The 11,733-nt window shown below is 34.1% G+C and overlaps 3 protein-coding genes across 3 annotated transcripts in view; 1 reads left to right on the top strand and 2 right to left on the bottom strand.

Moving 5' to 3' along the window:
• The window catches only part of LOC108734586 (putative uncharacterized protein DDB_G0282133), a 14,757-nt gene extending 12,356 nt beyond the window's left edge, over positions 1-2,401 (bottom strand). The window contains exon 1 of the mRNA XM_018466206.1: positions 346-2,401. Coding sequence (XP_018321708.1) covers positions 346-2,212 — 1,867 coding nt within the window. The 5' untranslated portion in view covers positions 2,213-2,401. The remainder of the gene's footprint in view (positions 1-345) is intronic.
• The window catches only part of LOC108734587 (ankyrin repeat and fibronectin type-III domain-containing protein 1), a 375,782-nt gene that overhangs the window by 170,362 nt on the left and 193,687 nt on the right, over positions 1-11,733 (top strand). The window lies entirely within an intron of this gene.
• On the bottom strand, positions 2,723-7,858 carry LOC108734589 (spindle pole body component 110-like). Its single transcript, XM_018466213.2, has 2 exons — positions 7,722-7,858; positions 2,723-6,501 (listed from the first exon to the last, which is right to left on the bottom strand). The coding sequence occupies exon 2, from the start codon at positions 6,483-6,485 to the stop codon at positions 2,793-2,795; it is 3,693 nt and encodes a 1,230-aa protein (XP_018321715.1). The 5' UTR covers positions 6,486-6,501; positions 7,722-7,858; the 3' UTR covers positions 2,723-2,792.

Below are 11,733 nucleotides of genomic sequence, written 5' to 3'. Positions count from 1 at the left end.
GCTGTCAAACCTACACTAGCAAGGAGATCGGGCTGAAACTATAGCTACAAGCTATCCAAGGATGGTACTATAGAATGTCACCTCAAGGTAGGCCTAGTGGCGTCATCTCTTGGTTAGGCCGGAAACTTATCAATCCACCCTCGTACATACAATGTAGAAATCTTCCCGAAGTAGCTTAGTGGTCAGAGCATTGGCGCGTAAAGTCAAAGAGCCCGGGTTCGATTCCCGGCGGGGGTGTGACAACAGCAACAATTTTTCCTCATTAATTTGAGGTAATGTGTAGTGGGTAAAAGTTGAGAATATTTCATATTAATCTAAATATTTGTTTTTGTTTCATATCTATACCTTCATTTTGTTTTTCTTCGTTACGTCTTGAAATTTTTGGATTGTGTTCATCTTTTCTTCCCAATTCAAGTAAATTGTTATCATCATTTTCGTTGAATATCGGTTGCATCTCCTCTTTTAGATTACTATCGTCCCATTCACATTGTACATCAAAACATAGCTTTTCAGTTTGACACAGAGTCTCAAATTCTGCGAACGAGCTTTGAACTACAGGGTCTAAATAATCATTTTCTTTACTATCTCCATTAAATCTATCCAAACAGTTTCCGTCAGATGAACCGTTTAGTGATGGATATTGTTCAATAAATTCAATTAACTCCTTGTTACGTTCCTGGTCCAATGCATCATAGAAGTTCTCTTCATCTTCCTCCTCTTCCGTTTCTGAGATAACGTGAAGATCTTTCTGTTCGCTCATTGTTGCATGATAATTGCTTCTAAGTTGCTCAATCGACTCGGCGGAAATAATCGGATTAGACATGAGCAACTTAAGTTGCTGGTCTCTCATCTTGATCTTGTCCTCTTCGGAATCTTCCGAATTCTCTTCGGAACTTCTGTATCCATCTTCGCTATAAATTGCCCCTTTTTCATCCCTGTATCTGTAACCTAATGAGAATTTAACACTTTCAGCATCCGAGGATGTTAAAGATGACGTATCAGAGTTTCGTCGTGGCACTGGATTTCGTTTGGTTCCGTCACCTTCGTCACTTCCGCTAGACTCAGCGTATACCCGTTTCGTGACCATTTCGTCGAATGTGACCTTATTGGATCTACTTCCTGTGTAACTCGGTAAAGAATCTGATGCTGCAGTAAAAAAGTCTTCTTCGTTATGTGATAGTGAACTTATCAAATTGCTTGACGATTTCTTCCTGCTTTCCCTGTTAATATAGCAATTCGCTTGGGCTTTGGACAGCCACTCGTTTATTAGTTGAATTTCGTACGGTTGAAGCACATCTGAAGTTTTTATCGTGTCGTATATACGGCAGGGATCTAATTCGTTTTCTTTTAAAACAACATCGAATTTAGTTAGAGAATTATCATCACTACCGTTGTGAATGAAGTTTTGTTCTTGTTTAGTATTAGTAGGAAAGTGGTTTTTGGCTAGTCCACGCCCCACTTCGCTCATGCCACTCGAAATTGAACTCGATCCACTTACTTCTCTTTCTTCGTTGTGGTTTTCGAGTGATTGCCGTTGAGATACTGTTTGGAAATAGTATTCCGTTATATTCGGAAAATAACTATTTTCCAATGTTTCCAACAAGATGTCAGGACAACTAGCCCTTCTTGGTTGAAAAATGGCTTTGTTTAAAGTTCTTTTAGAGTTTTCTTGTATTGAATGGTATTGTCTGTCTTCCGCGCTAGTACTATCACTCATAAATGTATGAATTGGTTCATTTGGTGTATCCATAAATCTTGTATGTAATGAATACTGAAATTGTTGTGGAAAATCTTCAACTGAATAAACATAACCTTCGTTTTGATTGACAGTAATTCCTCTTGGAGGCACTTGAGGAACATCTTCAGGCAAATTTTCATTGTACAGGATTGGTTCACTTTTGATATCACGCCGCTCTAACATCTTCATGTTTCCACTGTCACTCCCCAAGGACGTCCTTTTCTGCGGTAATACCGTGTCATCGTAGCAATTGTCTTGCATAACTGCGACGCTGTAAGGTCTTGGATCATCGTCGTGAAGGTTCCTCCTCCTTTTCGTACTTCTTCGTCTAAAAGGAAATAAATCTTCATATATTTCTTGCTCTGTCAGATTGATGAAAGAAATGGCCTTCTCGGTTTTCAGTTTTTTAGATGTTGCTTTTCTCTCAGACTTTTCCAAGTCGTACGAACCACGTTTCGAATTATTACCACCCATCACTACAATCTGAAGACGTAACACAAACGAAACTTGCACAATTAAAATTCACAAACTTGTTGATCTTAAGAAAGAAATAACTTTCAAAAAATCACTTTCTAAACTGTTTAACACACATCATATTTTTTTATCGGTAATGATAACGATAAGATATCACGGCGATTGCTACAAAACCTATATAGGTATTACGTTAGTCAAAAATCGCATAATTTTTTATTTAGATATTTGAAAGGAATGTAGTATTGATAATTTATGCTTTTGTAATCACATAAACTATAGCTTCTATCATCTGATCTTCATGTAAGATGTGAATGTAAGATTTTGTTAAATTTTAAAAATTTTCGACGTAGCGAATGTGGAAATCGCATCAAACGCTTTGAAATTAAACTGCGACGTTTCCAACTGTAGCATTCGTGATTCCGTGAGTACGACAATATTAATTAACGTGCTTCTAATTTTGACATTTACTGCAGATAAAAGAAATATTTTTATAAAAAAATAAAACACTCGAACTGCTAAGACGGTAAGCTCGTTTATCCAAGATAAAATACAAAACAATCAACTATACTACTGCTACATACTACACAAATGTACCTAAATTATGAACTAAAGGTGCTTTATCATCTAGTCCTGGAATGCGAACTTTCTCTTGAAGTACCTTCATCAGTTCTTGTATCCGCTGAATCGCTTTGACGCATTCATCGGCTACGGCTGTACTAGTTCTCGTGTCCACGCCTCTGATCCTCATCATGAGATGTATAAGAGCTTCATCAAGTTCTGCATATTTCTTATCATACCTCGTTCCTTTAAACTCATTCACCCCATGATTAACATACGCTATTTCACGCAAAATCTGCTGTAATTCTTCTGGAAACGGTGACACAGCTTTGTCGTTCAAAAGGTTCACAGTTTGTTGTATTTCGAAAAGAATTTTGTTCTTGTGATCTCGTAAATTTGTCAAGTTTCCTATGTCAATCGATTCGATCTTTTCGATCAGTTTTGTGAGTCGCTCGTCGAGATCCTTAAGCACTTCTTCACCTTGACTCATTTCGAATTTGTCGATATCCTTTTTAAGCTGTGATAATTCTTTCTCTGTCTCTTTCATCTCTTCAAGCGGATTGCGATCCCAATCGCTATTTGCTCTGTCAATGTTCATTTTATCTTCAAAGTACTTTAGGAGTTTGTCTATGTATTCTATATACTGATTTTTACTGGTATTTATCGAAGCATTACTATGATCTTCAATTTTGTTGATGTCCTGTTTACAGGCTAGCAAATCGTTTTCCAACTTAATATAGTTAGAGTCTTTATAAGTACCTTGAAAGGATTCTACGGACTCCTTTATTGTAACCAATTTGTTACGTAAGGCTTCTATTTGCTGAAACGATATAATCAAAGGATTTATATTTTTGTCGGTTGATGCGCTGGGTGACGTAGTAGCTGATATTGTTGTCACTGGCTTGGTTGTTGTTACTACGATTTCATTTTTGTTTACATCTTCTTCTTTTCCTTCTGTTGAAGCTTCTGGACTTACTTTGGCGACTTTCATGGATTTATCTTCTAATATTTTTAAGTACTGTTCAATCTTTTGGGACGTTTGTGCTTTTGCATTCTCAATTTTATCGTTTCCTTTGGAATCTAATGCTTCTAATTTTGCTGAAGTCAAATTAAAGCTATCTTCTATTTGTTTGTACTGAATTCCTTTGTAAATCCCTGAAAACCTTTCCACTTGCGATTTGAGTTTTTGAACTTCTTCGATTACTGACTTAAGTTCTTGAGAAACTTGTCTTTTAGGTTCCTCAGAGCCTATACTTATCAAATTGGGGTTGGAATTTTTATAGTTCTTCTGATTATCAACTAATTTATCTTCCAATTCCTTCTTGTACTTTCCAATTTGTTGAATTATTTCATTCTTGCTGATCCGCAAATTATCGTAGCCGTTGATATCGATGGATCCTAATTTGGACTGACTTTCCGCAAGTCCTGATTCAATTTTTGTGTATGCCGGATCTTTGGTGATTCCTTCAAACTTTTGGATCTGCTTCTGTAGATATTGTACATTGGCATCAATGTTCATTATGTCTTGCAATGTTCTCGAAACAGAAATTCTTCCTGGACTGCTTTCACTTTTGCTAGCTGCACTTTTCGATTTCTCTTCGTCTTCTTTTCTTTTAAGTTCTGTTCTTTTCTCTTCCAATTTCTGAAGACCATCATTGATATACTTTTCAGTTTTGGTTTTATGCAACGATAACGTTTGAGTTCCATCACTATCAATAGCTTTAATAGAATCTTGTAGCTGCCTCAACTCATTCTTTATTCTTAAATATATCTTTTCGTCTCCTACGTCAGAATGATTGATTTGCTTAACCAGGTCTTTTGCTTCAACTCGCATCCTTTGAACTTCAGCGAGCACGTTGGTGGCTGAAAGAGTTTGGATTTTGCTCTTTGATTCTTCATTATCGACTGCTACACGTAAGTCTTTCTCACTAGATATAAGATCAGGTTTTTTGTAATTGCGAGTATCCAAAATGAAATTGTTCCTAACGATTTCAGACACGATCGACGATGCCAGTGATTTTTGTTCCAAATGCTCTGGTTCGTTTCTTATACTATTGAAAAATTGAGCGCGTTGCTCGTCACGGCTACTTTTTGCACTTTGAGATGTAGATTGGATTTTGTTTGGTGCTGATTGAGGAGAATCAATGCTGGTTCTGTGTTCATTTATAAAAAACGTTAGCGATTCTGAAACATTGTCTAAAACTGCAACAATATTTTGATAGTGTTCTTTATTTTTTAATTTCTGTTTATTAAGATTATATTCAAGTTGGCTCCAATGATTCTGGAACTCTTCCGCTTGTTTTAACAATTGTTGTGGAATGTAATCTTCATCTAGTACATTTTGATGAGCTAATACTTGGACGGGTTCTATAACATTTTCAACAGTTGCCTTCTCTTCAAGATTCTTCAACGCGTCCTGAACCTTATCAATAATTTCGTTTTTCTTCTTCGTGATTATCGCATCTCCTGCGTCTATTCTGCCCAAATTGTCCCAGAGAAGCCTCAGCTTCTGATCTATGTTTGTGTAGGCATCATCACCTTTTTTGCCTCTAAAAGAATTGATAGACCTGTTGCAAATTTGTAGGTCGTCTTCGATTCTATTGATGTCTGCTTTTGCTAAAAGGATTTTAGCATTTTGCTCTGCTTTCGTTTCTAATTTCTTTATAAGAAATTTGATTTTCTCAATCGTATCGATTTTTCTTGTGCGATCGATGTTACTAAACTCTTCTATATTGTAAACCTTTGACCAATACTCTTCTAATTTTCCAACGAGTCTTTTGTAATCGTCGTCCTTCTTAGTTCCATCGAATACTTGAACTTTGAGAAGATATTCTTCAAGTTCACTTAAAATTTTTCCGATTTCGTCCATTTGTTCGGTCGATACAGGATCAGCGACAGATTTTACTTCTCTCCTGTCAACAACTGACGATGTGGACGCTTTACTATCAATTTGAGAACTGGTTCTGGATCTCCTGTCCATGCTTCTCTTGGTCTTTTTAAGTTGATTATTGCATTTTATTAAACGTTTCTCCAGTCCTTCTTTCCTTTCGCTCATTGGTGTGTGAGCATCTGAAGGAATCATCTCCAAATCGGTGTACAGAATTTGAATCTTTTTTTCCAAAATGAGAAATTGTTTGGTGTCTTCTAGTTCAACAGCGCTTTTTACCTCTTTTTCGATATTTTCAACCTGTTGTTCTAACAGATCGATAGTACTGATGGGGCGGTATTTGGGCTTCTCTTTTTTAGGATGATACCCCGATGCTGAAATCATGCTGTCCATACTTCCGTGAAATTCTGGCTTCTTAGCCTGTTCAAATTTATTGACGTTCTGATTGATGAAGGAATGGGACTCAATTGATGCCATATCGAGATTTTGTTCTTTGGCATCGTTGCTGGCGACCTTCTCTTCAAGTAATCGAAAGCAGACTTTGATATCGTCCAAGATATCATCTATACGGGCAGTGGACTTTCGTTTACCGGACTTCTTCAAGTCTTGAAGTCTACTCGACAAATCTGCAAGTATTTTTTGGCATTCTTCGTACCGAGGATCGGCTCGGGTTCCATTGTAGTATTCTATTTCGTCTTTGATTCGTGTAATGGTATCGGTTACTGATTGCAGTTCATCTACTTTTGACGATCTTCTTTTCGACGACAGGCTCAATGTACTTCCTCGATCGAATGCATGATCCTCACCCTTTGAACCTGTTGCTCCCATTTGGAGATAAAATATCCTAAAATAACGTGTTTAATGGTAAATAGTACAAAATATAATTACCACATTAAATGTAAAGTTAAGTATTTCTATATCTATAAAATGATGTTGTTCCGTATGTATTTATAAACGCAAAGTGTTTTTGGCTCTTTTTTGGGGTATATTAAATTTTTTTTTTCATAACTAAAAATGTAAACAAAAACTAGCAGTCCAAATTTCGATGGTGGTACCAGAATATATTTGTATATATGCCACCATGCAAATCCAAATCGTCTATTATGTCAAAATACTTCAATTATTTACAGTAAGGTTGAAATCCTTTTATGAACACCATAAAAAAAGATTTAACTAACTGTATTACTAAAATTTACTAATAAACTCAATAGACGCTATATTTAACTATTCTTTGAAGATATAGTAATTTATTGTGCATAAGTTAATTCATACAACAGCCATAATTCTTTGAAGTAAAACTAAATCTATTTCTTTGAATCCTATTTTATCCTGGCGGAAGGAAATAAAACGACAATTTGTGAACTGTAAATGCAGGGAAATTAAGGGAAAGTACCTTTCTTTAAGCAAACACAAATGATGCAGATTCTTTTATAAAAAATTGATTTCAATAGTCTCTTTATCAGAAAACCGTTAGTTCTCTATCTGAAATTTTACTTCTTTGTTCACAAATTAAGTTCATTTTCGGAAAGTATTCTCCTACGAAAATGGTACAAAAAAGTACAAAAATATTAAATGATCAATATAGAATTACTAAACGGTCAATACTGGGTTAATTAGGCAGTAAGTACATTAATTACGACTGGTTAGGTTGGGTTAGTTTACGGAAGTTTGTATAAAAATAGCATTTTAACTTAGTGTTCATATGAATTGTTTATAATAAATTTTAGGAACAACTATAAACACTTTGGTCTTTAAATAGTATCAACACTAATTTTAATTAGATGGGTAGGTATTAAAAATGCTATCACTTATAATGTAATTACTCATAAGAAATCGTGAATCACACTTTTACCTAATCTCTATTTACGTGTTTAATTTTTCGTCAAAAGATCAATATAGTAATTGCGATTTTGAGAAATTACTATAAGCCTGGTTATTGAGCGGCAACATTAATGTGTTATAAAATACAAAAATAAAAAAAAAAGAAAACAATTAGGTACCCATAAGTACCAACGAAACTACGGACAGATACAAAATCAGAAAGACAATATTTGAAGTACTTACTCTTTTTCTGAATGTATGCTAGTTCACACTTACAGCAATAATTTCTTGTTAATAATTAATATCCACTCGCGTCTATACAAAACATTCTTATTATTTCACAAATTTAGATCATCGTAACTAACTGGCTTGTGTATATAAGCTGATAAGATTATTTTATCTCTGTGATACCTGTTTACCATTTTGTGGCAGGTATGTATTAATTACACACATCGAGGTGCCTCAGTAATAGGTCAAAATTACTATGTCTTCTTCCATACTAGTTTTCTATTTTTAATAGATATGCTTGAGACAAACTCATGCTTGTCTGCCAAACAATCAGGAGTTTAACTTTCTGTAAAATCTCATTTTGCAAAATAATAATAAATTAATGTTGAGAACAGTATTAATTAATTGTAAAATTTAACCATTCTCATTCCCTTTGCCGGTTATCTATATTCCACGCCTGCATGTTATTAAATTAATCTCGATCGCATGACGCATTCTACATATACGTACATGTAGTTATTTTTATAAATGTCTTACAACGACTTATTAATTGCATTAATCAAAATTCACACTTTCTTTTTCAAAATTCTCTAGCAACTTTTTTTCCTGAGAATTCTGTACCCAGCGGCAATGGAACCCTTTTTATTACCCATGCAGTCTACGATTTTTGTCTGTTTGTCCGTCCGTCTGCCACTAGGTTCGTTCATAGTAAGAGAAAACAAATTTAAATTTTCACAGGTCATGCATAAGGTGACCATACGTCCCGGATTGGCCAGGACATTCCCGGATTTCCACCTTGCGTCCCGGATTTTGCTAGAAGCAATATTTGTCCCGGATTCAGGTTTTTTGTCCCGAATTGTCCCGAATTTTTGAAAAGGTTCTTATTTTCAATATTAATTTTAAATATATTTTAACTAGAATTATTTTTACAAAATTTGAACCTACTGAAAAAGATCCATAGTTCAGAAAAATATAAAAAAAATGTGATTCATTTAAAAAAAATACTGATTTTTATTATATCCTTAAATAGAATTTGTTATGTATAATTTTTATTAAAAAAATCATATTTAAGTTATTTAACTTAACTACCCTCCCCCCCCCCGCTACAAGTTCCCGTCCCGGATTTGAAATAAAATATGGTCACCTTAGTCTTAAACTTAATCTCGATAAATAACTAAAACGGACAGACAGACACACGAGTGATCCCATAAGGGTTCCGTTTTTCATTCGAGGAAAAGCGTAATGACAGTCGCATCGCCTTTTAAAAGATACGTAGTATAAAATACTTTGTACAAATACCTTCAACCGTCTTTTCATATAAGTATCTAATAAGGTAATATAAATCCAATAAACGGAATTAAAAATTATTGGATATTTTGAAATAGACGTCTCAAGTTGTGCAATGTTGCTTCTGCGACACGAAAAGAAAAAATGCCGTTGCAATTCTTATTTTTCTGTCTGACCTACAATATAAGTGTGCAGCATCAAACGTTGTAAAATCGATACAAGAAAATAGATATTAAACAGTGAAATAAATCTACAGTAATGTAAGATTCCGATTGTTTCATAAATTAACCAGATACATTCGTACCTATGACTAATTCTCAATAAAAAGATACTTTTAATGAGCATACGGTCACAATTTATTAGTAACCAAAATTGTTGTAACATTATTGCCATTAAAAGTGTCTTTTTATTGTAAATTATTTATGCATACGATAATTGAATTAATAAATGGTGATATTAGAAAATACGTTGGGCTGACAACCTAAAGGTTCCATTAGGTACCGCTGTATTAATATTATCAAACTTTAACAGCAGTTACTGTGTAATTACGGTTATTTAAACAAATTTTGGGTGTCGTAGTAGAAGAAGAAATAGGTAATACTACAGTGCATATCAAATTCAAGTAAAGTAGGTCTGTTACGTATTATTCCTCATAGAATTAGAAATTAATGATTTTAATTAGTCGAAGTCACTAAGGCAAGTATTTACACAGCTACAGCAATAAATTCTGGGGGAAGAATCGAAAATCTATTTGTATTTCCAGTTTTAGAGGCAGTGACCTAGCTATGGGGTAGAGCTAGACATTGCAGTGTATCGGGTTCCCCAATCTCAGGGGTCTCTCGGGCTCTGACCAGCAAACTTCAAATTACATTAGTGAAGAATTCTCTCACCCTCGGAATGCAAATAAAATAGGTTGCAGCACGATTTTATGAGCTAGTAATAAAATAGCTTTGCACCTTGAAGTATGTATGAATGAAATCTAGGAATTTTATACAATTCCTAGGAAATGTATACAATTCCGAGACTATTTAGGAAATATATAAATATATATTGTTTCGAAGACTTTTTAATACATCCATATCATACGAAATATATACATTTACTAGAAATTGTATGAAATTCCAATATTGTACTAGGAATCTGTCTAACCAAACAATGACGTCACCAATTCATATGAATTTTTAGTATGTTGTAGAGGCGAATATGCTGATCATTTTGATATAGTTATATGTTGGGTGCGGAAATGATAATGAAGCATAGTTATCGAACGTTGAAAAACAGTATTTGGCGGCCTATGACATAAAATAAGCAATAATACAACAGGCTGCTTGAAGATGCATATTCATTGGTGACGTCATTGTTTAGTTACGTAAATTTATGACAGATTGAAGTTTATTCAACGCTTCTGATATGTTAGAGTATTTTATTCACAGAAACCATTAGTTTCATACATTTCCTAGTACAATATCGGAATTTCATACAATTCCTAGGAAATGTATACATTTCCCAGGATTTGTGTGTATAAAAAAATCTTTGAAACAATATTTTATACATTTCCTAAATAGCCTTGAAATTGTATACAAATCCTAGATTTCATACATTTCCAGTAACATATATATTCATATTTGGACTTGGTAAAACCTAAATAACTTAGTTAGAACCACAGTTTTTTTTTTGCACCAGGGCCTTTTGCTACGTAGCTACGCCTCTTGTTCAGATAATCACATATCATTGATACCAGCAATCCTATCAATCCAACTATCCTGCGATTCACTTGTTTTCTTTGTGATAAGGATAAAACCTGCATATGAACCTTCCAAGAATAAACATATTACTGGTTTATCATTATTAGGTATTTTTTTTAAATTATTAATTTATTTAAGAAAAACGCCTAGCCCAAATCATGAAACCATCGACAGGATAATCGAGTAAATACAAAATTGGTCCCTACCTAATGGTAGATATACAGTCGAACCTGGATAGGCGAAAACTGGATAAGTGAGAAAAATAATCAGGTCTCATCATTTTTAGCCCCGAAAACCTATATGAGTGACAGTGTGAGCACCTCTTTTAGAGAGAGTCATTTTTCACTTTTAGACCTCTGTAAGTAACAGCTTCTTACTCTAGACCTCTGTAAGCGATACTATTTACAATTACTACATTTGCAGCACACTTGTGCGCTTGTTCCTACCTGTTCATGATACTCATCCTCAACATTTGGTTTAAGTTGATAACAATAATTGGAGAAAGTACGTTTGACGTTGTTCCCTCAAAATATTGAAGCGAAAAATTGTAAAAAGGGTACTGAGAAAATATTAACAGATTTCTTTAAATAAATAAAATAAGTACCTATTTATAATCTAATGTGTATATACTTATGTATTACCTATTTCTTAACGTTCTAGCACCATGTTTATGTTCGATTTTTATTAATCTCTATTGGGATCCGTCAAATGGGCATACACCATCTGGTGGCAAAATTTATAACTCGAATAGGGAAAAATTTACATAGGAACTGTGCACGCAAATTGTAAAATTGTTTATTAAAATAATAAAACACGTTAAAAAAGTAAAAATTTTTTTGATGATGGAATCGACGAAGTTTTCTTCTAAAGTTAAATCAAATAAAAAGTTAATATGTTCAGTGAAAAGCTGCAATAGCACTTCAGACATAGATCTTCACTCTTCACCTACATTAACTACTTTCCAATAAAAACTAACCGTTTTATATATGTAAAAA

This window comes from Agrilus planipennis, unplaced genomic scaffold (assembly GCF_000699045.2).
Source record: "Agrilus planipennis isolate EAB-ADULT unplaced genomic scaffold, Apla_2.0 scaffold89, whole genome shotgun sequence".
Taxonomy (NCBI): domain Eukaryota; kingdom Metazoa; phylum Arthropoda; class Insecta; order Coleoptera; family Buprestidae; genus Agrilus; species Agrilus planipennis.
This window is presented reverse-complemented; position numbering and strand designations above follow the sequence as displayed.